Source organism: Rhinatrema bivittatum, chromosome 8 (assembly GCF_901001135.1).
Source record: "Rhinatrema bivittatum chromosome 8, aRhiBiv1.1, whole genome shotgun sequence".
Lineage (NCBI taxonomy): Eukaryota > Metazoa > Chordata > Amphibia > Gymnophiona > Rhinatrematidae > Rhinatrema > Rhinatrema bivittatum.
Window position 1 is genome coordinate 260,084,316 of NC_042622.1, and position 25,091 is coordinate 260,109,406.

Sequence of the window (25,091 nt, forward strand, 5' to 3'; positions counted from 1 at the left end):
AATATAGTAACTACTTCTGAAGTCTATCCCAGAATGCCCCTAGATTGCCCCCTTTTTTCCCCCCAGTAAAACATAAGCATGAAGCCAAAAACCTGATACACTGTTGATGTTTATAAAATAGCATACACGCATGCATACTACTCGCACGTAGGTTATTTCTGTGTGTGAAACCTCTTTGAAAATTAACTCTTTAATATGAAAGTAAAATCCTAACTAAATTGTGAATACTTGAATTTAATGTTATCAGGTCTACACAGGGAGCTGCTCCCAGCTACTGCAGATAATGCTTACCCAAAGGAGGAGAACATCTCCACCTTGGGCTAAGTTAAACCAAGATTTTAAAGTCATTTGCTGTCTGCTTTTTGCCACTTAGGGCATTGAACTGAGCAGTATCAGTAAAAAAGGTCCCTAGGCTGGTCATTGGCTTACTTTTGGCTGTCTCCTTCCAGGCATGGATTTCCTTCAGCTTCACATAGTCTTTTGTGCCATAATGCTCCCGCCTCTGTTTGCTATTCAGGCCCTTCAGGAAGGCTACAGGAGAAAGCAAGCCAGAGCAGTCATTAAAGCTACAAAACATATCTAAAGCAAGAAAACAAGATATTTACTGCAAGAAAAGACTCACAGGGCCTGAGGTAATGAATGTTAGATACAATTGTACACAATAGTTTAGGTACGCTTGATGAAAACTGTATGCTTCAATTAATCTCTAGATGAACAGAAGCAGATTGTCTATATGACAATTCTACAAAAAATCACAGACTCCTTCTGATTAATACATTTTAATAAATACCAAATACCAGATAAAACCTCTATATCATATAAATACAATTTTTCTGCAGTTTTTAATGCAAAATTACTACTTGCTGGTTTTAGCAGATTGAAAACAAAAGTGAATATGATATATGCAAAACAGCAAGTTTGCTTACTATAAACTGTGTTTTTCATATATAGCAGAATGAATTAGCCATGCTTTCTGGGTAACGTCCTCTGGCAGCACGGGGCGGAGCGTTCTCTTAATATGTAGAGCTTTGCACTGCGCTCACATGTGGTGATTTCCTGTGATTGCTTTTTCTCTTCAGTTGATATTAAAGCTATTACAGCAAAGTGATTTTAGTAAAGAGCCGGTCCAGGGAGGTGGGTGGGAACGCATGGCTAATTCATCCTATTTACGGAAAACACTGTCTACAGTAAGGAAACTTGCTTTTTCGTGTCGATAAGCAGGCTGAATTAACCATGATTTCTGGGAGTCCCCAGCTCCGGGTTGCTAATGTATGCAGAAAAAAAACATAGTTCACCTAGTCACTACAAAGATGTGAATGTGATAGGATGTCAGTCTAGAGTTGATCTATGTACAACCTGCCAGTCCGTGGACTGCTTTTACCTTCAACTGAATTATGCAACACTGCTGCACCCAGTGTGCTGTCTGAGGCAGTAATTTATTTATTTAGTTAGTTATTTTATATACCGTCGTTCCAAATAAAGATCACAACGGTTTACAACATAACATACATATAATGGCATGGCTTAAATAATAACTAAACGTATGACTAAATGTAATCACATAACATACATTAAACATAGACATTGTAATCAAGTGAGATATAGGTCAACAGGGTGTTCTAGAGTTTTAACTAAAGGTACTGGGAAGAGGTTAGTGGTTTATAAGATAAGTTTTCGATTTTTTATTTTGACGCCAGGGTATGATGGGCTGTTTATTTCTATTGTTGGTTTATTAATGTCTTTGACCTTATTGATGCTTGTTCTGAGCACAGGTAGTTTTAAGTTGTCCTTACTGGTGTTTGCTCTGATTTCAAGAAAGTTTTAAGGTAGATTATAGGCATTTTTAAATAACCATGTTTTCAGTTCACTTTTGAATTTCTTTCTTTCTGGGGTCAGTCATAGTTTCTCAGGTAGTGAGTTCCATAGTATTGGCCAGCCAGGGAGAACACATGGTTTCTTATTTTTGTTAGATGAGTATTCAGTAATGTTGGCACAACTAATAAGCCTTTATTCTGAAATCTTAGCAATCTCTGTGGCTTGTATGATGGTAGTTCTATAGCCTGTGCCAGACCTGGGTTATCAGAATGGAATGTTGTATGTATTAGAGTTAATACTTTGTAGTGAATTTGGGACTGTACAAGTAGCCAATGTAGAGCTATCAGTGAGTGCGTGATGTGATCAAATTTTCTTGTTCCTATTAAGAGTCTTGCTGCAGCATTTTGTAGAAGTTGTAGCTTTTTTTATTAGACAGGGTATCCTAGTAAAAGAGAGTTACAGTAGCCTATGTTAGAGAAGATGAGAGTTTGCAGGACTATGCAGTAGTCTTTATGGGTCAGCAACGATTTCAGTTTATGTAGTAGGTGCAGTTTCACATAACCTGTTTTAATTTATTTATTTATGTGCTTTTCCATCATTAGGCTTTCATCTATCTGCATTCCTAAGTCTCGTACTTGGTCAGAGGGTGTGATTTTAAAGTTACCCAGGTCTAGTGGCTGGAGTGTAACTAAGGGTGGGTTTTTTCTTTGCAGTATGATTTCAGGTTTTTTTGTATTTAGGATTAGTTTGAGTTGGGATAGTCCATGTTGTACTGCCTTCATGTGTGTCAAGAGTGTCAGTGCTGTATTTTCAGCAGATTTGGTGCATGGTATGTAGAACTGAATGTCGCAGCGTATAGGTAGAAGGTGATTCCTAGGTCTGATGGTAAGCATAGAGGAAGCATGTAGATGTTGAGTAGAATTGCTGAGAGTGATGAACCCTGGGGGACACCTGCATTGAACTGGAAAGTGTCAGACATATGGTTGCCCAGTTTGACTTGGAAAGTTCTTTTTGATAGGAAGGTGGTGAACCACTTGATAACATTGTCATCAATCCCAATTTTATTCAGCTTATGGCATAGAAGGGTATGGTCAACAGTGTTGAAGACTGCTGTTAGGTCAATTAGCACCAGGATATAGGATCCATCATTGTTAAATCCTCATAATAAGGAGTCTATCAAGGATATGAGTAATGTTTCAGTTGAGCGATTTTTTCCTAAACCCGAATTGGTTTGGATGTAGAATGTCATAGTCATCTAGTCAGTCTTCAAGTTGAGCTAGAACAGCTTTTTCAAGAACTTTCGAGAGGAAGGCCAGGTTGGATACTGGACGGTAACTCTCCCAGTGGTTAGAACTGCCAGTAATGAGATGTAAAGGTATGTACGGACAAGCAAATCACCGCTTTACAGATATCTAGAAGGGGTACATTGAAGAGGTGCACCACGGACATTGCTGCGGCTCGTACTTATCACAAAAACATAGAAATGATGGCAGAAAAGGATCAAATGATCCACCCAGTCTGCCCAGCAAGCTTATGCCAGTAACTGCTGCACCGTGCCAGTGTCTGCTGCACTAGGCAGGTTACCCCCATGCTTATCAATTTACCAGACCGTAAAAGTCAAGGCCCTCAGATGCTGTTTGAATCCAATTTCCCTCAACTGTTTGTTGCGTTCGTGCCTATTCTCACCCTCGCTCCACCCTCTCTACCTTATGGCGACTCCCTTTGGGTCTGACGGACAGATGCTGCCGCGGCTTCTTCTCGCCATTTTCTTCCTGGAATCCCAGGGCTGGCCTGACGCCACGGATCCGCCATGTTCCTGATGACGTAAGGGCGCGCGCGCTCCAAACTTTGTACCAGCAAGGGCGTGAACCTCGGGGGCGTCCCCCCGTAGTGACATCATCTGCTTCCAACATAGAAGGTCTTTGATTTCTAATTCGAATCGAGTTAGCAAGGACAAGGGTAGGAACCCCTTCCTCGCAACTCTCGGGGAAACCTTTCTCCACTGCTCTGCCTCTACCAACTCACCTAGGGGTACCCGCTCCTCGGGGGCCCCGCTCTCCCTCTTCTTGATTTCAGATTGCTGAACGGGATCCGGTACTCACTCCTCGAGGGCCTACGTTCCCGAAGACTCAGAAGACTCCTATTGCCTGGAGGCAATCGCAGACATGAACACAGTGAGTCCTATTACAGACGGAACCTGAACTCGCTCCACGAAGGCCCATGTTCCTAATCTCTAAGACTCCCTTCAGTCTAAGATGTTATCGGAGGTACGGAGATCGTGAGTTACCATTGCAGATTGCAGATAGGAACCGGTATTCGCTCCACGAGGGCCTATGTTCCTAATACCTTTCTCAGACTCTCTTCTTCCTCAGAAGATATCGCATACCTATATCTTATGGAATACTATTACAGATTAACAGATAGGAACTGGTACTCGCTCCACGAGGGCCTATGTTCCTAAATCTCTCCTAGCCTCCCTTCTATTCCAGAAGCCATCCCATACACAGTTATTGTGAGTTCTATTTCAGACTGCCTATAGGAACCAGTACTCGCCTGCGGCTCTTGTTCCTGAATACTGAAGACTCTCTGTTGCATAAGAAAACATTACAGATATCTACTATTGTGAGTGTATCATCTACCACTGGTTATGTCCAGCATATCCTATCTACTCACTACCTATAGTCTCTCCTTAAAGCTCAGCAACTCAGAGATCGTAGTTCCAGTATCTGAGGGACTTCAGCCCTGCCAGGCACATCAACTCACTACTGCCACCTCTGGTGGTTCTACTTCCAGTCTAATAACTATCTGTGTTTGTCTCAATACTCCAGCCTAGCCGGTGGTCCCTCTCAGGATCTCCACTTGAGGGCGCTGTCATCTGCCATCAGCCTAGGGATTCACTATTTCTACTAAGTGTTACTCCTTACACTAATAGAGTGGTACTATCATCTGCCACGCTGTGGGAGCCAACCCACATCAGACCATTACTCCTCTCTTTGCGGAAGCTGATCCATATTAGATAGCTAACTCCCCGTGGGGATCATACAGATTGCTGGCTCATCCTTCTACAGGAACAAAGCATACAGTTGCTACTCCTTCCCTCTGGCGGAGCAGAGCACTAACAGATTGCTAACTCCCTAGCAAGATCTATAACAGATTGCTAAACTCCTCCTCCTGCAGGAGCCAAGCCTATCAGATTGCTATCTCCTCCCCTTGGGAGGAGCTGATCGCTACCAGACTGCTCACTCTGCCCTCCTGGCGGGGTGAGCGCTAACACCGTTGCTGTGAAAGCAGAGAGCAATATTGGAGTTGCAACAAAAGTATCAGGCTTAGTGATTAAGGGTAGTAAGCACCTCAACAGCTAGTTACCCCCATATTTATTTAACAAACCATAAAAGTTGGGGCCCTTGTTGGTTGCTGTCTAAATCCAATTTCCCTTTGAAGCAGAGAGCAATGATGCTCTCTTTTTTAAGAGTAGCAACTGCCACACCAGAAAGTTACCCCATCTACTCTTTTCTTTATTTCTAACATGTAGCCTTTAGGGATCCACAGTGTTTATCCCATGCCCCTTTGAATTCCTTGACTGTTTTTGTCTTCACCACCTCTTCCGGAAGGGCATTCACCACCCTCTCCATGAAGAAATATTTCCTAGGATTGGTTCTGAGTCGTCCTCCCTGGAGTTTCAGTTCATGACCCCTAGTTCTAGTGATTTCTTTCCAACAGAAAAGGTTTGACAATTGTGCATCATTAAAACCTTTCAGATATCTGAAGGTCTATATCCTTTCTCCCCTGTTGCCTGGAAACTAAAAAGTAGTCTATGCGGGAGTGTGTAGCATGTGCTCGTGAAATATGTGTAAATTCACATTCTGTAGGGTGAAAGGTGTGCCAGGAGTCTAACAAATGCAATTCAGAAAGTAAGAGAGGAATCCATTTCCTTGGACTAAGTGCAGAACCTCTGACTACTGTAGAGCGATCCAGAGATGAGTCAACAACTGAACTGAAATTGCCTCCCATTACTAACATGCCCTCCCTTACTGTAGTCATTCTTTGTATTATTTGGAAGAAGAACAAATGGGTGTATACATTGTCTTATCTCTTTTAATTCTAGAAGGTTGACTGAAACCATAAGCCCTGGGTTTTCAGTCCATCCATATATGCTCCCCACCCTTTCATTGATGTGTCCATTGTTAGTATAAGTTGATGCACTGGGGGACGAAATGGTGCCCCCACTGTTAGGAATGATAGATTTAGCCACTAGGAACCACTGGGACACGAGACCCCACTGTAGATGACGCATATGAAGGAGAGTCTGAGGGACAACATAAATTGCTGCAGCCATGTACCCCAACAATGTTAGAAATTCCTGTGCAAAGGATTGGGATTAGTGGTATAGGTGAAATGCTACTGAACATAGGGAACTGACTCAGGTTCTAGAAGAAAGGCTTTGCACAGTACAGTGTTTAACCTCGCTCCTATGAACTGTACAATCTGCATAGAGTGGAGGTTCGAATTTTCGTAATTTATGACAAAGCCTAGATTTTCTAGACAGAGAATTGGGTCTGTTAGATGTACTTGCAGTGTTTCTGAATGCAGGGACACTAGAAGTCAGTCGTCCATGTAGTGAAAAAATCCTTATTCCCCTTTTCTGGAGATGGGCCACAGCTACGGCAAGGCATTTCATGAAACTCATGGGGCAGATGACAGGACAAATGGGAGAATGCTGGGAAATTGACCTGGAAGCAAAGGTAATGCCAATAGGATTGGTATATCGGGATGTGGGAATATGCATCCTTGAGATCCAGTGACCACATCCAATTGCTGGGTTGGAAGATGGCAGAATTCATTTTGGAGTGGTCATCTTGAGCTTCTCTTTCTGAAGAAACATTGAGCGAACAAAAGTCCAGGATTTGATGCAGGCCACCTGATATCTTCGAGATGAGGAAGTACTGGGAGTAGAATCCTCTGTTGCGTTGCGAATGGGGTAGAATGCATATAGCCCCCTGATGGAGCAATGACCACACTTCCTGTTGTAACAACGCAGTTTGCAATTGGTCCTAGATTGGAATTATAGTGTGAGGGATAGATGGAATTTGCTTGAAATTCTGTTATGGTCTCAAGGTGTTTGAGTGGATTCCTGGGTACTGTGGAAGATGACCACGTCCACAGGGAGGAGCCCCATGGGAGCCACAGTACTGGGCTAGACTCAGGACGCACAAACACAGAGTTTTGTCTTTATTGTACAGCTGATGTATACCACCAGAGGTGGCAGTAGTGAGGTAGTCCAGAGGAGCAGTCTAGGGACCCTTAGCAGAGGCAACCTGTCTCACCAAGATGGTATAGGAATATCCCAGTGTAGGTTTCCCAGCACGGCAGAGCTGTAGAATAGACAGACTGAGAGTTAGATTACTCACTAGATGGTAGCTGTAATGTTGACGATTCCACCAGGCAGAAGTAGATGGTAACAGGCACCGATGTAGGGAGAGCAGGCCCTTGAGGAGCTGATCCCAGTAAGGCACCTGAAAGAAAGCAAAGGGCCCCCCGAGGAGCGGGTACCCAGGTTAGATGAATACCCCAAAGGGCAGAGAGAGCGTCCAGCGGCAGCACTCTCTGTGGCAGAGTAGCTTAGACCGGACGAGTCCAATCCATTCACGATCCTTGCTATCTCAATGAGCTAGCAAACAAGCGTAGACTAAATACCCGGATGGCATGACGTCACTCGAGGGGGAAGCCCCCGAGGTTCCCACCATGACGTGGATAAAGACGTGGGTGGCGTGTGCGCGCGCACCCTAGGAGGCCCTTAGGAGAAACATATCGTGAGGCTTTGCCATAGCCGTTTCAGGGGAGCCGGAGAATGCGGCGGTAGCCATCTTCCCAAGGATAGCAGGGAGAGCAGAGAAAAAGGTGAGGCACAAGGGTCGAAGCCGTCTGAGACCGACGGACGCAACAAATTCATCCTGTAGCCATTTTGAATGATGTTCAAAACCCAAAGATCCAACATGATGGACTCCCAGGAGTAGTAGAATTGAACTATCATGCCCCCCACTTTGAGTGGTAGCTGCAGGCTGGGACCTCTTTCTGAGGCCGTTGGCCCCTCGGCAACCTTTGGTCTGATTTTGTGGTCCCTGCTACCTGGGTGGCTAGTAAGCCTGGTAAGGCTGTGACCTGAAGGAGGTATATTGTCAGTAAGGGCATCTCTGGTAAAAGGGTTTCTTATATTGACCATAATAATGGCTTGACATTCCCGGTTGCTCTGCTGGAGACGTGAGGGAAAGAACTGCCACATTTTGATCTTTAATTTGGGACACAGTGTCCCTAAGTTTGTCTCCAAACAGGTTGTGTCTCCTTTGCATAGTAAGTCTGCTAGCTACCATGGACATCTTCCCTGATGGCTCTTGCATGGAGCCAGGCTATTCTTTTAGCTATTGAAGCAGCAGACATTCGTGCAGATGTTTCAAAGGCTTCAAATATGATTCTTACCAAGTGCCACAGACCTTCCTCTAGGTCTGCCAAGGGTTGTGGGAGGGAATGATCTCCCACGCTCTTTGGAACATATGGTTTTAAGGTTTGTACGCATTCGTATAAATACTGCGTAATATAAAATTGATGTTGCTGAATCCTGGCATTCAACATCGCCTCTTGGAAAGCTTTCCAACCAAACTTATCAAGGATCTTATTGTCTCTTCCAGGAGGTATCTCGGAATGGAGGCGAGACTTTTTAACCTCACGCATTGCCAATTCCACCGCTACTGAATGGGGGAGTTGTACTACCCCATAATGATGAGACTTGCACATTCAGAACTTTAGGTTTGTTTTCCGGGAAATTGATTGCCCTGTGTACGGGGATTCCCAGTTCTTATCCAGGAACGTATCTAACACCGAGTGGGATTTAATGCTGTCAGCTCCGAAGGGACATCAAAGATTTTCAGAATTCCCAATGTCTCCAACCTCGGATCAGGAAGTTTTCTGGTCTCTATTTTCAAGGCTGACCCTACCTTGTCAACAATAAATTTGAATATGTCAAATCTTCCGGGGTAATGACGACTCCAGAGGGACCTCAGGGGGATCAGAAGGGATACCAGTAGAGCTTCACAGAGAAGCTGGTGAAGAAAAAACTTCTAGTTCTGGGGACGCACTTGGTTCTCAATCCCCGCTCTAGTCAAGTGGGCTACTAGGTTCTCGCTCCAGGGATGAAAGAGGATCTAGGGGTGAGTTCCTCCTCCACTGGTGGACTAGACCTCTGAGGCTGGCGATACTCAGTGTCAAGCAAGGAGAATAATGTCTTAAGAATGTGCGATATCTGGATCATGGCCTGCGTGGCCGGGTGCTTTTCCCTGGGCAGAGTAGAAGTCTGTTCAGTATCCAATCACAACTTGGAGGTAGATCTCCTGTGCTCCCTACAAGGCGTAAGCAGAGCCGCCTGCAGTATGGAGTCTGGTCCTCTTTTCTTCCGATGAGATACTAATGACAGATCAGAATAAACTTTGAGGGAAAACGCAGACAATCTTTCTCTGATGGAGAAGACATGACTTCCCCGACATCCGACTGGTCATCCCCCATGAGCTCTTCAGGCGTAAACACTATCTGAGGATCCCTATATAGTTTGGAGGGATGTGTGTCATTCCCCTGCCTTATGGACTGCTAGGTTTCCTTCAGTACCAGTGACAGAGACTTGTTGGTCTTCTTCTTCATGCTTCGTGTTGTATGCATCAATGAATGCAGTGGCCAACTGGAGGGCTACGCCGGCTTTGACGATTGTTTCAACTTTGACTCAAGCGTCAGCTTTGACTCGAATGTCACTGTTTGCTTCAGGTCTATCGATTGCATCGTCTGCCTCTGATGCTGCAAGGCAGGCATGACCTGAGTCGTTTCCTTTGATGTTTGTGTTGTGGGTCGCTGAGGAGATGCATTATGTTTCTTTTGTGTGGGTTGATGTGAAGCAGTCAACTCTCCCTTATGCTTGGAGTGCGTCGGGGGCCGTGGGTTGGACTTAAACGATGCTTTGTGTTCCACGTGCAACACCGCACAGTCTCTTTTCTGCACTGGCTCTCTGGGAGTCATTCCCAACTGGCTGTGCCTGGTTGAGGTGTCAATGGGTCCCAGACATGGCTCTTTTCCTGTGGGGGCCCCTGGGTGCCTTGTGTCCAGGCGAGGACTGAGCAGACTCGCCTTGCTGGAACCATTCAATGGTGATCCAGACCAAGACAGAGATAACAATTAGTTATGTCCACCTATTATGGACATAATTTTACCCCATTAGCAGTATTTAAATCCTGACATTTTTTGAACCATTTGAGCACTTAAAAATACTGTTTTGGGAGCCACTATAAGTGACAAGGAGTGAAGAGAAAGAAGAGAAAATCAACCACGCTACTGTCCAGTTGCACGGAAAGAAATAACTGAAGAGAAGAAGCAATCGCGTGGGAAACCACCACACAAACGCAGAGCAAAACTCTGCATACTAAGAGAAAGCTCCGCTCCCCCACCAAAGGATGTCACCCAGAAAGCATGGCTAATTCAGCCTGCTTAATGACAGGAAAAGTTTGGAAATGCTTCTAATTGATTTGTTAATAAGGATCAAAAAGTTGATTGACTGTAAAGTCTTCAATTAGCACTCCTGGGGGAATTCTGAGCACAAAAACTTTAAATTCTGCAAAATTCTGCATACTTTATATTGGTCAAAATAACACAATATACATGACAGTCTTTAAGTAATTAATTTAAAATGTAATACAGAAAAAAGTTATTAAAGATGCAGAATTTTAAATATTTTGAGCAGAATTTCCCTAGAAGTTCACTGTAAGAGTGTCCCTTCCACTCTCTCCCCCTAATCCCCTGGCCACTTTGCCCTCTCAGGCCCCAATTCCTCCACCTGCCAGTATCTCTCCTCCCTCCCTCCCTCCCTGCCAGGCTCAACCCCTTCCACTCTAACTCCACTCCCAGAGTTTGATCCCTCACGCAGTACTGCCCCTCAAACAGACTCCCTCTGTCCCTCACACACAGGTTCCCTCTCTCTAGTGTACATACACACACACACCCCTCAATAAGGCTCCCCTCTCTCTCGCCCACACACATCCCTTCATACAGCCATGGAAACATAGAAATGACGGCAGAAAAAGACCAATTGGCCCATCTAGTCTGCCCAGCAAGCTCCCACACTTATTTTCCCATACTTATCTGTTTCATCAACCACCAAGTTCAGGGCCCTTGTTGGTAACTGTTTGATTCACATTTTCTGCCATCCCCTGTCATTAATACAGAGAGTAATGCTGGAGTTGCATCAAAGGTGAGCATAAAGCTTAATGGTTAAAGGTAGTAACCGCCGCATCAAGCAAGTTACCCCAATGCTTGTTTACCCAGACTGCACAGATCAATGCCTTCCAGCTTTCACAATGAAATCTTTCAAAGCAATGTACATAAATAAATACAGCAGTACAATCATAAAATCAAACATGTCATAACATCAAAAAACATCTCATAAGGTCTTCATAATAATTTCTTTCTAAGGCTAAATTGCCACAAACACCAATGTAAAGCAATCAATATCATTTCTACCATAAGTTAAATTGCTGCTGACTCTATCAACCAGGTTTTCACCTTACGCCCAAAAGCCTGGATTTTAAAAGGGCTACATGCATAAATTTGGGGGTTTATATGTGTAGCTGGGCCTTGCGTGCACCGCACACATTTTATAGCAGGCTTGGCCACACGCATAAACCCTGGTATGCGCCAAAGTGCCGGCCAAGAGAAAAGGAGCGGGCCAGAGGCAGGCCGGGACAGTGCCATTAGGCGCTGTCCCAGGGAAGGAGCGCCAGAAGTTGGCCAGCACGCAGAGTCTACTGCTGCTCCGAAGGAGCAGTAAGGTAAAAAATGTTTTAAAATCTAATAGTTAGGGGGTAGGGGTAGGGGTCGGGGAGGTGAGGTGAGGGGAAAAGATAGGAAGGTTAGATAGGGGTATAGGGAAGTTCCCTCTCAGTCCGCTCCTTAATTGGAGCGGACTGGGAGGGAACTGGGGAAGCCCTACTCACAATAAACCCACACATACCAATCGCAGCGGGTTAAATTCCAGCCCGCTTTTGAGATAAAGATTTGCACGGACAGAATCGCCATAAGAAGATGGATTTGTTGAATTGGTTGCCGCTTTTCCCCTGAAGCAGGACTGTCGTCCGAAACATGGCCATGTCGGGTTTTTGGGACCTTTTCAATGTGGATAAGTATCCGTTTCAATATTGACTTATGTGACTTGCTTATTGAGGATTTTCCTTATAATTTTTGTGATAACTTTTTAAAAAAACTACAAAAAATTTAAACAAAATAGACGGAGGAATGACAATTAAAGTAATATAGACCCCTATGATAAACGAGTTGTAACATAATTTCCTGCTCGTGAATAGAGGGTCTTACATAAGTATATTTGGTGATGAAGCCCTACTCACGTCACCACGCGTTGCTTTTTAAAATCCCCCCCGCCCTGCATGTGCGAGTTGTGGACCGCCCGCACATGCGTGTGCGGATATTAAAATCCAGCACGCCTGTGTGTGTGGATATAGTATTTTATAACATGTGCGTGGCAACGGCCATTATAAAATCAGTGCGTCTGCCTGCATACATCGACGCGCAAGCGGGTCTTAAAATCGACCCCCCAAAGTGCATTAAATCTAGTTCCTCTCTAATGGATAATGGTAAATCATTCCAAACTTTGGGCACTGAAGTAGTGAATGAGAGGTTCTGTAATTTAACAGGTTGATAAGTTTTAACTGGGTGAAGTTCAAGTTGATGGCAATACTAAGAGTGTGTGTGTCAGAGAAGTTTTCCAATTAATCTTCCTAGACAGGTGTGTCCCCCCACTGACCCAGCTGCTCCCCCTATCCGAGCAAGATAGGTGCTCCACCCGGGCTTAAAACACTGAAAGCCCGGGCAGAACACAGCAGGACAGCTGGAGTCAGCGGCATCGGCATGCTCTCTTCTTCCGGCCCCCCCCCCCCCCCCCGCGGCCCAGAAGAGGAAGCGGTGAGCAGCGGGTGCGTGCGCAGGAAGAAGAGACCATGTTAGTGCAGGTAGCATCGGCCCGAAGAGCAGAAGAGAGCCGCAGTCTGAGGAATGAGCAGCACGGCTCGGAGAAAAACGAAGAACAATGTCAACCCCCATGGCCGATGGGACTCCTTTCTCCGCGAGGGCTGAAAGTGAAGGAGGTTGCTGCTGCTTTTAGGGTTGAAGTGGAAGAGGCTGCTGCTGTCGCTAGTTTGGGGGGGAGGGGGAGTGTGAGTGAATGAGCAAGCATATGTGTTTGAGATCCTGTGTGTGTGTGTATGTATGTATGAGTGAGACAGCATGTATGTGAATGATTGAGGCCTGTATATGTGAAAGAGAGTATGTGTGTGATTGAGAGCCTGTATGTGAGAGATAGCATTAATGGACGTGTATGACTGAGAACCTGTTATGTGTAAGTTTGTGATTGAAAACCTGTTTGTGTGAAAGAGTATGCGTATGTGATTGAGATCCTTTGTATTGAAAGAGATCATGTATATCTTTGATTAAGAGCCTGTGTGTAAAAGTAAAAGAGAGATCATGTGTGTCTGTGTGTGATTGAGAGCTGGTTTAGGTGAGGGAGCATGTGAGTATGTGATTGAGAGCCTGTGTGTAAATGAGAGAAAGAGAGAGAGCGCATGTGTGTAAGCATGTGAATGAGAGTCTGTGTGTGAGAGAAAAAGACAGCACGTATGTGTGCGATTGAAAGCCAGTGTGTGTAAATGGGAAAAGACAGATATGTGTGTAAATGTGTTATTAAGAGCCTATATAAATGAGAGATAAAAAGCATGTGTATATGTGAGCGATTGAGAGCCAGTGTGAGAGAGAGAGAGAGGAGAAAGTTGCAAGCAAACCATCCCTCCTCCTGCTAATTCAAAACGATCTCAGGGCCCCTGGATATCAAAGGTTCCCAGGTATGCAGAGCAAAACATTTTTTGTATCCTTATTATTTTTCATTATTGGGCTTCTGTGTCTGCTATTTTGAAATATTTTATTGGTATCTAGAAATTTTTGATAGGAGTTTTTAATTATTGGATATTCCATTCATCAGCTGTTTAAAAATAATCTGTTCTTTTTGTTAGTATGGTTTTTACTGCTATTGATTTTATATTTCTTGATTTGTTTTATAAGGACTGGTGACATTTCTTTTTTCCTTTATTACACTGCATACAGAGAGACTCTGGCTTGTTGCGGTTTCCAATTCAGTTTTTGTCTGCATGTTTCTAGTATTTATTTATTTATTTAAAAACTCTTCTATACCATCGTTAAGTTAGATAACCATCACAACAGTTTACAGCAAGGTACGATAATGAAAATATGAGTGGTATAGATTACAAATTAATCATGTGCCATCATAGTACGGTAACAATTCATTACATTAAACTATGTGTGTAAGTTAAGCTTGTCTGTTGGGAACATATTAGTCAGTTTGAAATTAACATTAATATGCATTTGTAGGTTACAAGTAACAACTTCTAGTTTGGTGCGTCCTTATCAATCAACTGTTTTTCTCCTTCTCTACACTTTATAAAAAGCTTGTTTAAAGAGCCAGGTTTTCAGATTGGTTTTGAATATTTTCAAATTTCTCTGCAGCCTTATTTTGAGTGGCATGGTGTTCCATAGCACAGGGCAAGCCAGTGATAGTGTTCTCTCCCTAACTTGTGTGAAGCGTGCTGTTTTGACAGAGGGGACAGTTAGTAGAGCCTTATTAGCAGATCTTAGGTTTCTTTGCGGGACATGTACGCGCAGTGTAGTGTTAAGCCAGTCAGCTTTTTCATCATGGATTAGTTTGTGAATTATGCATAAAGCCTTATATTGAATTCTTTGTTCAATTGGAAGCCAGTGTAATTCGGCGAGAGTTCCTGTAATGTGGTCATTCTTTTTTTTGCCAGTCAAAATTCTAGCAGCTGAGTTTTGTAATATTTGCAGTGGCCGAATTATAGATTGTGGTAGTCCTAAAAGTTGGGAGTTACAGTAATCTGTGCTTGCGAATATCATTGCCTGCAGAACTGTGCGGAAATTGTTTAGTGTTAGGAGAAGTTTTAGTCTTCTCAGGATCATTAGTTTCGCATATCCTTCTTTTATTTTCAATGAGATGTGTTGTTTCATGTTTAGCTCAGGGTCAATTATTACTCCTAGATTTCGTACTTTTGTTACTGGCTCAACGGCTTGGTTATTTTTAATTGTGAGTGTTGGTTGAATGTGGTGTATGTTTTTACGTTCAAGGTGTAAGAATTCCGTTTTGTCGATGTTTATTACCAGTTCCATCTGATTTAAGAGCTGTTTGATTATTTCAAGATACGTATTGGCAAGTTTCCTTGTTTCTTCAACGGTGTTCACAATGGGTAGCAATAGCTGTATATCGTCTGCGAATAAGTAATGTATGATTCCAAGACCCGCTAGTAGGTGACATACAGGGAGGAGATAACTGTAAAAGAATGTTGCCGACAAGGCTGATCCCTGTGGGACACCGGTTAGCAGTGTGACTTTGTCTGAGAGTGTATTCTTGATTTGTACTTGAAAACATCTATTGTTTAGGTATGACTCAAACCATTTTATTGTTTTATTAGTGAGACCTATTTCTTTCAGTATATTGAGTAGTATTTTGTGATTTACCGTGTCGAATGCTGCGGAGAGATCTAATAGAACTAGAATGTAGTGTGTTCCTGTTCCTGTATCAAAACCTCTTAAGATATTATCTGATAAAGCTAATAGCAGAGTTTCAGAACTGTAATGAGCAGTGTGTCACACGTGAGCGTGGTCTGTCAGGTGTGTCATGATGGGAAAAAGGTTGAGAACCATTGATCTAAACACTAGAAGAGCAAGTTTACTTACCATAAACGGTGTTTTCCGTAGATAGCAGATGAATTAGCCATGCTGTCTGGGACGTCCTCCCATCCTGTAGGTGGCGGAGCTCTCAAAGTAAAGTTCTGAGTCTTGCTGTAGTGTGTGCCTGCTTGGCACCTCCCCCTCCCCTCTGCAGAGCCTCCTCAGTCAGTGATAAAGCAAGGTAGATAATAGCAAGACTGTCCGGGGAGGTGGGAGGGTCAGCATGGCTAATTCATCTGCTATCTACGGAAAACACCATTTACGGTAAGCAAACTTGCTCTTTTCACGTAGATAAGCAGGATGAATTAGCCATGCTGTCTGGGAGTCCCCAGCTAGCAGCTTGAGCGAAACTATGCAGTAAAAAAAAATTTATTTTTTTTTTTATGCTCAAGATGCATGGAAATCATGCAGACAGGCTTCAGTAGTAATGCTGAGTTAGGAGGTGCCCGCATTTAGTATTTGTGTGCCCATAGAGGCATCTGCCACTGTAAATTTGTCCAAACAATAATGAGCAGTGAAGGTATGAAGAGAGGACCAGGTTGCAGCCACGTTGATGGGCTATGGAAGCGCTTTAGGAGAAGCTGTTAAGGTTTCTGAATGTTTTTGGTAGCAAAATTGGATGCAGTTTGTAATCCAGGATGACAAAGTTCTTTTTGAAACTGGTAATCCTGGTGCATTTGGGTTAAACGAGAGGAAAAGTTGCGATGCTCTGGTATCGGAAGCCGTGCGCTGTTTATAATATGCTAGTACTCGTTTGCAGACTAGAGTATGTAGTTTACGTTGAGCGTCATTGGTATGAGCCTTTGCATGATAAGTTTATTTATTTATTTATTTATTTAATTTTATATACCGACAACAGTTTGCACATCGTGCCGGTTTACAGATAACTTACAACAATGGATATATAGGCAAAGCCTTTACAAGGAACAGTGTTTAACAAAAGCTCAGAAACAGAGCAAGAACTAGCAAACTTGTGGAAAGAGGGGTAGGGGTGGTCGAGACAGGGGAGGGGGCGGGGGGGGAGGGTGAAAACAGGTACAAGAGGAGTAATATGTACAGGGGTCGAGAGATTATTGACGTATACATAGGTTATATTATTGACATCTATATACATTGGTAAATTTACATAGGTTATATTATTGACATATACATAGGTTATATACAAGACTGTATAAGCATGTAGTAAATAAGTATTGGGGTGAGAAAATGGGAACGGTAGAGCTATTAGTTGTTAGAGTTATTGACTGATTTAGGTGAAATGAAGAAATGACCTTTGGGAGGAAGTTCGAATGCGGTCGCAGTGTGACTTTGTCGTGGTAGAACACTAGGTACGGAGAGTAGTGGACTAGAGCTTGAAGTTCGCTAACTCGCCTTGCCAAAGTAAGCGCTAACAGAAAAAGTACTTTCCATGCCATGTATCTGGGGTGGCAGGTATCTAGTGGTTCGAAAGGGGGTAGCATGAATTGTTCTAGAAAAATGTTTAAATCCCACGGTACAGGTGGTTTACATATCGGTGGGCGCAGACATAATACTCCCTTCATGAATCTAGAGGTGAGAGGGTGAGTAGATATTGGTGCGTCATTGTGTAAAGAATGATAAGCTGAGATAGCACTGAGGTGTACGCTGAGTGAAGCTGTAGCCAGCCCCCTCTAGTAAAATTTATGAAGATATGTTAGCAATTTGTTTGCTGGGCATGTAAATGGATCCATGTTAGTGTCTGAACACCAAGAGGCATAGCTCAACCATTTCCTTCTGTAGTTTAACCTGGTGGAAGGTTTTCTGGAGGAAATTAGGATATCTTCAAGGTGTGGCAAAAGGTTCAGGTTTTGAAATAGTAACCTTTCAATCTCCACGCTGTAAGGTTCAGAGAGGAGTGAAGTGGATGCAGAAGGGATCCTTTGTCCTGAGTTAGGAGGCGAGGGCTGCTTCCTAGTTGAATTGGAGCGCCCACTGATAGATGAAGGAGGTATGCGTACCATGGTTGTCTGGGCCATGCTGGAGCTATTAGGATGAGATCCGCATTGTCCCGGATGCATTCCTGCACTGTGCGAGAAATTAGTAGTATTGGGGGAAAGGCATATAGTAGGCCTTCTGATCAATCCATGAGAAACGCGTCTTGTGTTATCCGTCGCGCACTTGGGTATGTTGAGCAGAAGGTCTGAACTTTGCAGTTTTGTTCTGTGGCAAAAATATTGATGCGAGGCCAGCCCCAGGTTTGGAAGAGTTTTAGTGCTGTTTCTTGCTGGAGCTCCCATTCGTGGGGATGAAAAATTCTGCTCAGCTTGTCTGCCCTGGTGTTGTCTATGGTAGGTGGCCTGAAGGGTAATGGAGTTGGTGGTTGCCCATTCTAGTATTGATACCGCTTCCTTGCATAGAGTCTAAGAACCGGACCCTCCTTCTTTGTTTATATAGAACATTGCCACTTGATTGTCTGTGTGGATCATTACTGTTGTTCCTCTGAGAGTGAGTTGAAAAGCTCGAAGAGCATTCTGGATTGCTCATAGTTCCAGCAGATTATCTGTTGTGCACTTTCCCAGTTGGACCAGAGGCCTTATGTTTGAAGGCGAGAGAGGTGAGCTCCCCAGCCCTTCGTTGAGGCGTCGGTGGTGAGTATGACTTGATGCATCGGTGGACATAGGGGAGCTCCTATGCTGAGGGCTGTTGGTACCACCAGTCTAAATCCCGCTTCATGCTGCTTGTAATGGAAACAGGGGCAGAGAGGCAGTTGGATAATTTTTCCATTGTGTTTTCAAACCCCACTGAAGACGCCTCATGTGCAGTCGTGTGTGGGGAACTACATAGATAGCTGCAGCCATATAACCAAGAAGTTTCAGTACATGACGAGCAGGAACTGTGGCCGAATGTTTCAGCGTTTGAGTGAGAGTTCTTAGAGCAATTGCCCTTGGAATGGGAAGGAAAGCCCTGTCTTATAAAGTGCCAATGTGGGCTCCAATGAATTGCAATGCTTGCGTGGGGTGCAGATTCAACTTCTCGTAATTGATTAGTAGGCCCAATGTTTCCAAACAACGAATGGCTGTGAGGAGATTGGTGTGAAGAATAGAGGGGCTGGGTGCTACCAGAAGCCAGTCGTCTAGATAGGGAAATATTTGGATACTCTGGCGACGTAGGTGAGCCACCGCTACCGCTAGGCATTTTGTGAATACTCTGGGAGCCGAGGAGAGGCCAAAAGGAAGTACCTTGTATTGGAAATGACAATCCATCGCCGTGAAGCAAAGGTACCACCAGGAGGCTTTGTGCATCGGTATGTGTGAATATGCATCCTTGAGATCTAAGGAACACATCCAGTCTCTGGGTTGGATAAAGGGTAGGATGGTTTTGAGTGATGTCATCTTGAACTTCTCCATCGTAAGATGTTTGTTGAGTTCCCTGAGATCTAGCATAGGATGGAACTCTCCTGATTTCTTCGGAATGAGGAAGCATTGGGAATATCCTGTGTGATGGTGAGACACAGGTAGTTCGTGGATGCAGTGTTGTTGTAGGTTGTTGATCTCCAAGTGCATTTATTGAGAATGTATGTGTTGTTCCCTTTTGCATACTAAATGTGGTGTAATATGAAGGGTTTGCTCTCTACATTAATGGCGGGGGTGGTAGGGAATTGGAACCAAAAGGGTTACTAAGGGCCAAAGAGTAACAGTTAAGAATGAAAAAAAAACCAAGTGTGAAAGCTTGGTGGGCAGACTGGATGGGCCATTTGATCTTCGTCTGCCATCATTTCTATGTTTCTATGTTTGGAAGTTTAAGGAGTAGCCCTCCTTTATAATCTTTAATACCCAGAGGTCGGTTGTGATGGCGTTCCATGCAGGTAAGAATTGGATCAGCCTGCCTCCGACTGATGATGGTAGCAGTGGTGTGGAATGTCTTATTGGTATGGGCGGGAGGGTTTGGGGGGGAGGGGGAAGGAAGGGGGTGCTTGATTGTGACATGGAATCTTTGCTTGGAGATTTTGTTTGCTCTGTGATGTTGGGCACTGAAGGACACCAGTGCCCAGCTTGTTATATCCATTTAACTGTTGTGTTTGAAAAGCAATAGAAATCGTTAAACATAAAAACTTTGAGAAGGTTTGGGAGGATTCTGCTCCTGAGGAGTCCTAGGCTTTGGGGTCCTCTGCCATTGCCTAGGCATCTGAAGCTGGGAAGTTTGAGGGCATGATGAGGGGTAGTAAAAAGGCCTAGAGGGAGGATAAGGCCTAAAGGGGCGGCATTGAAACTGTGGTTTTCTATATCCTGAGTAGTATCCTCTACTGTATGTAAATGGCGATGGAGAAGTCAGTGACTGGACCACCAATTTCTTCTCCTTTAGTTGCAAAACCATTTCTTTGAAATGGTCACCAAATAAGTTATCTAGCAAGCAAGAGAGATTGACCAATTTCTCTTGAACATTTTCTCTTATTGCGCTGGCTCTTAGCCATGCCATTCTTCTAGCTGCGATGGCATTTGCAGTAGGTTTCGCAGACGTTTCAAAGCCCTCATATATTGTGTGGATCAGATGCCGCAATCCCTCCTCTATGTGTTGGAATTCATCGGGCAGGTGCTGGTCAGGGGATCTGACCTGCAGCTTAGGTTTCAAGTCTTGCAAACATTGAAATAAGTATTGCGTGATAGCATATTGATGCTGCTGTATTTTGGCATTGAGCATACCTGACTGATATGCTCATTTCCCCAAAGTCATCCAGACTCACGTCCAGGTGGGGTATTGGAATGTAATCTGGATTTGTGGATTTTCTGCATCACTGATTCTACAACAACAGATGAGTGAGGTAATTGGACATGGGAATAATAGGAAGATTGACGCATCCTATATTTAACTCAGACTTCCTGGAAGTTGATTGTCCAGTAAGAGGTGTCTCCCAGGCCCTTTTCATCAAGGCATCCAGCACTTTGTGGGATGGAAGCGCGAACGGCTCAGCAGGAGTCTCAAATACCTTCAGCAGCCCCAGAACGTCCACTCTAGGATCTGGTAGTTTTTTTTGTTTCAATATTAAGAGTTTGTCCTACTCTCTCGAGGAATTTGGAATAGGTTAAAGTCTCGGGAGGTGATACTGGTTCCGGCTGGTCTTCTGGAGGGTCCCTGTAGAAGAACCGGGAGATGATGATACAGGTGATAGGTGATGTTGGAGCTGGAGCTGGACCAGGGATGGGACTTCCAGAAGGCGATAGTGGGGCCTCAGATAATGGTTCTGGTTCAGGCTGTTCTTGATTAGCAATTGTTGATAAAAAAAATTTTGCTAAAATCAAGGATATCTGTGACATCACCTGTGATGCTAAAGCCCCCTGAGATGATGCAGTGGGTGGTGTTTCTCTTAGCTGAATATGGTGTTGTTTAGCAGGCTATTCACCCCCTGAAGACGACTTGCGAAGTTTCTTAAGCAAGGGTTCTTCATGTTCAGATGATGAGGATGGAGCAGGAGGAGAAGAAAGAGGATCTTCATCTATAATGAGAAGGGGAGATGGCTCCCTTCACTTCTTATGTCCAGAGACATGCTTCTTGGGTGGTTTCTGACTCTTGTGCGTAGGTGGAGTCGGGCACAGTGTCTTCTTATGATGCATAGATTCCGCAAAGCGTCGATGCTGAATGGCCCTGCTTCGATCCCGAAGCATGGGTTGTCTTTCCTGCGCCGGTGATGATGCATTGGTGCCAGTTGATGCACCGACGCAGATCAACACAGCTGCTTTTTTCGATGCAGTTGCTGAGTCACCAGCTCCGTGTATCTGCGTCGATGGTAACTTTTTAACCGGTGCAGTCAACGCCAAATGGCCCACCAAAGCCGCTCGCAGCCGAACCTGTTACGAGCGCGTCCACCACGCCGCTGATGGGCTGAGGGTTAGGAGACCTTCGGGCACTGTTGCAGGCGCGAGGAGCGCGGTCGCCTCTGGAGCAGGTAGAGTAAGCCCTTGAGCCACGGCAAGACCCAGGGAGGAGCCCCAAGCCACACCGTGGGAGGTGAGCTGATGCAAGCATGGAGAGCCAGGCAGGTACTGAAGCAGGAATAAGGAATAGAGTCTGACCCTCAGCCGGACCTGCACGCCCATGGCAACCAACAACGCAATGTTGATTGATGAACGGTCCTCCGACTGTTCCAAGCCCTTTCGGACCTGCCGCTGGGTAACGGCATAGGGCGGCAGGCTGGACAGAGGACGAGGGCAGACAGAGTGCTTAGTACACAGAAGACATCAGAGACGAGGGCTGAAGCAAAGACATCAGAGACGAGGGCTGAAGCGAGACATCAGAGACGAGGGCTGAAGCGAGACATCATAGACGAGGGCTGAAGCAAGACATCATGGACGAGACAGGAACTTGGGCAAAAGGACAATGGCACTGTCACTCAGGGCGCCCTACACAGCTAGCACGGCTGGACTGATCACGGACCACCCTGTCCTACAAGCGCAGGAGCGGGACGAGCACAGGGAAGAGGAAGCGGTGGGTTGCTGCACTCCTGGCAGCCTAAAGCAGGTAGGAACATCAGGAACTGGAACAGGAACAAACATCAGGAACATCCGGAACAGACATCAAGGCAACAGGCAGAGACAGGACAGGGAGCCGTCAAGACAAGCGAGACCACGGAGGACCTGGACTGGTTTGAAGACACAGACAACTGTGAACCCCAATCCAAGGCAAACAGGAAGTGAAGAGAAAGTCCTTTTATACTGCTGTATGCGGGCAACTCCCTGGGAGGAGTTCACCTGGACCGCCCCTCTAACTGAGGTGGAGAGCTGCAGGCCGGCCCCTAGGAAGAAGGGCGTGGCTGAACCAGGAAGTCCAAACACAGCCAAGCAAGCCACAGGCAGGCTTCAGGAACAGCTAGGCCTCCCAGGCCCTGGAGCAAATCCTGGATGGTACACAGGCAAGGCCCTGGCTTCGAAGCGGCCTCCAGTGGAAGGTGAGATACCTCCTGTAGCGCAGCAACAGGGGGGATCGTAACAGAACCAACTCCTTCTGACGCACGAGGGGGCGCTGGAGAAGATCTTGCCAACTCCTCCGAGGGGGCATAAGATCCTGACGCAGCTCTTCTCGAATCTTCAATCTTAGCTGCTCTCTATCTTTGTGCTCTGGGGGACATCCGTCCACAGTCAGCACATGTTGATTGATCATGTTGGGGCCCCAGACATATGTAACAAGATACATGCCCGTCGGTGACTGACATGAACTTTCCACAGCTGCAAAATTTAAAGCCTGGACGAGGCATTTTGGTAAGAATTCGACGAATTCCTTCACAAGTAGTTAAGCCTAACTACTGTACAGAGTTTTAATCTGAAGAAACTTCTTTTTTTTTTTTTTTGATTGACAATTTTTATTGGTCTTCACATGTTAAATATACAAACAGTGAGGCACTAGACAACCAACAAGTTATCAATACAATATTAAACCCCCACCCCGACTGAGAGTACTGCAATCAAGAATATATAAACTGGAGTACATATAATACAGTCAGAAACTTCTTTTTTTGAAATCAAACTTTTCTCTCAGAAAAAAGCTCGAGGAGACCAAGAGCTCTGCATGCCGACAAGCTCGCGGAAAAAAAAACGGACTGAGGAGACTCTGCAGAGGGGAGAGGGAGGGGCCAAACAGGCACACACTACAGCAAGACTCCACCACCTACAGGACGGGAGGACGTCCCAGACAGCATGGCTAATTCATCCTGCTTATCTACGTGAAAACCAGAAGCTTAAATTTACATTGCAGCTTCACTGAAGTCAATGCAACTTCAACAGAAGAGGTGCAGCTGATTCCCGCTAGATCAGCCCATAATGATTCTAGTGGCCGTATTTTGCAATACTTGAAGCTTCTGGATCACATTATTTGGAAGACCCCAGTAGATGATGTTGCAATAATCTAAGACTGAGACCACTAGAACATAAACCACCAAATTTAGTGCCTAAAAGATTTTTACAAAATTTTAATTGCCTCACTATTCGTAAGTGTCCACATGCTGTTCGGAGAACTGCATTGATATGACTATCCAGTGACCAGCTAGAATTTAGCATGACCCCAAGTGATCTCAATTCATCTATAGCTGTAACCATCTCTCCTTCACAATTTGAAATTTTTCCACATTAGATTAGAAAGTGATAGCAGGAAAGGACCCTACGGCCATCTAGTCTGCCCAGCAAGCGCCCAAAGTTATCAGTTTCCCATACCTATTGGCTTCTCAGACCGCCAAGGTCAGGGCTCTTGTTGGTTACTGTTTGAGACCAATTTCCCTCCCCCACCTACCTTTGAATCAGAGAGCAATGTGCAATGTTGGAGTTGCATCAAAAGTATTGTATCGGGCTTTTGGTTAAGGATACTAACTGCCGCATCAAGCAAGTTACCCCATGCTCATGTGTTTTTCCAGACCCTACAGTTCATGTCTTTGTTGGTTGCTGTCTGAATCTAATTCATCCTTTCCTCTTTTCTCCCTGCCATTAAAGCAGCGAGCAATGATGGAATTGCCTCACATTTTGAAGTCTATTTGCTAAAGGTAGTATCTGCCACACCAGCAAGATACCCCCCATGCTTTACTTCATTCTCCTCCCCCTTGCCTTTAGGGATCCACAGTATTTATCCCATGCCCTTTTGAAATCTTGCACCATTTTTGACTTCACCACCTCCTCCGGCAGGGCATTCCAGGCATCCACCACCCTTCTCTGTGAAGAAATATTTCCTGACATTGCTTCTGAGTCGTCCTCCCTGGAGTTTCATTTTGTGACCCCCTAGTTCTATTGGATTCAGTCCAGCGGAAAAGGTTTGTTGTTGATAGTGCATCATTAAAAACTTTCAGGTTTGTATCATATCTCCGCTGCTCCTCCTCTTCTCCAGGGTATACATATTTAGGACTTTCAACCTCTCCTCATAAGTCACTTGATGAAGACCTCTCACCATTTTGGTTGCCCTTCTCTGGACAGCCTCCAACCTGTCTCTGTCCCTTTTGAGATACGGTCTTCAGAACTGAACACAGTACTCCAGGTGAGGCCTTACCAAGCACCTGTACAAGGCGATTATCACTTCCTTTTTTTTTTTTTTTAACTCGATATTCCTCTCTTTATGCAGCCCAGCATACTTCTAGCTTTAGCTATTGCCTTGTCACATCGCTTCTCCATCGCTAGACACTATCACCCCAAGGTCTCTCCTGTTCCGTGCACAGCAGCACTTCACCCCCTATTGCATACAGTTCCTTCGGATTACCACCTGTCTTCTTGGAATTCAAAACTCTAACCATTCTTACCTCTGAGGTTGTGATTGATATTCAATCTATTTTCAATAATCATGAGCTACTCTAAGCAGTAGTCTGAGCAATTGAAAATGAAGGCACTGTAATTTATTTTTAAAAATAAAGGATGGCTATAAAATAATTTCTAAATGCTTCCCGCTAATAATTTCAACTGTCAAACATTGTTAAGCTATGTAAGTTACAGTATCTTGTGTGG

At 44.7% G+C, this 25,091-nt stretch overlaps 1 protein-coding gene across 2 annotated transcripts in view; it reads right to left on the reverse strand.

The window, feature by feature from the left end:
• The window catches only part of MACROD1 (mono-ADP ribosylhydrolase 1), a 1,081,925-nt gene that overhangs the window by 1,023,520 nt on the left and 33,314 nt on the right, over positions 1-25,091 (reverse strand). For both annotated transcript variants that reach the window (XM_029614733.1, XM_029614734.1), the window contains exon 2: positions 430-531. In XM_029614733.1, coding sequence (XP_029470593.1) covers positions 430-531 — 102 coding nt within the window. The remainder of the gene's footprint in view (positions 1-429; positions 532-25,091) is intronic.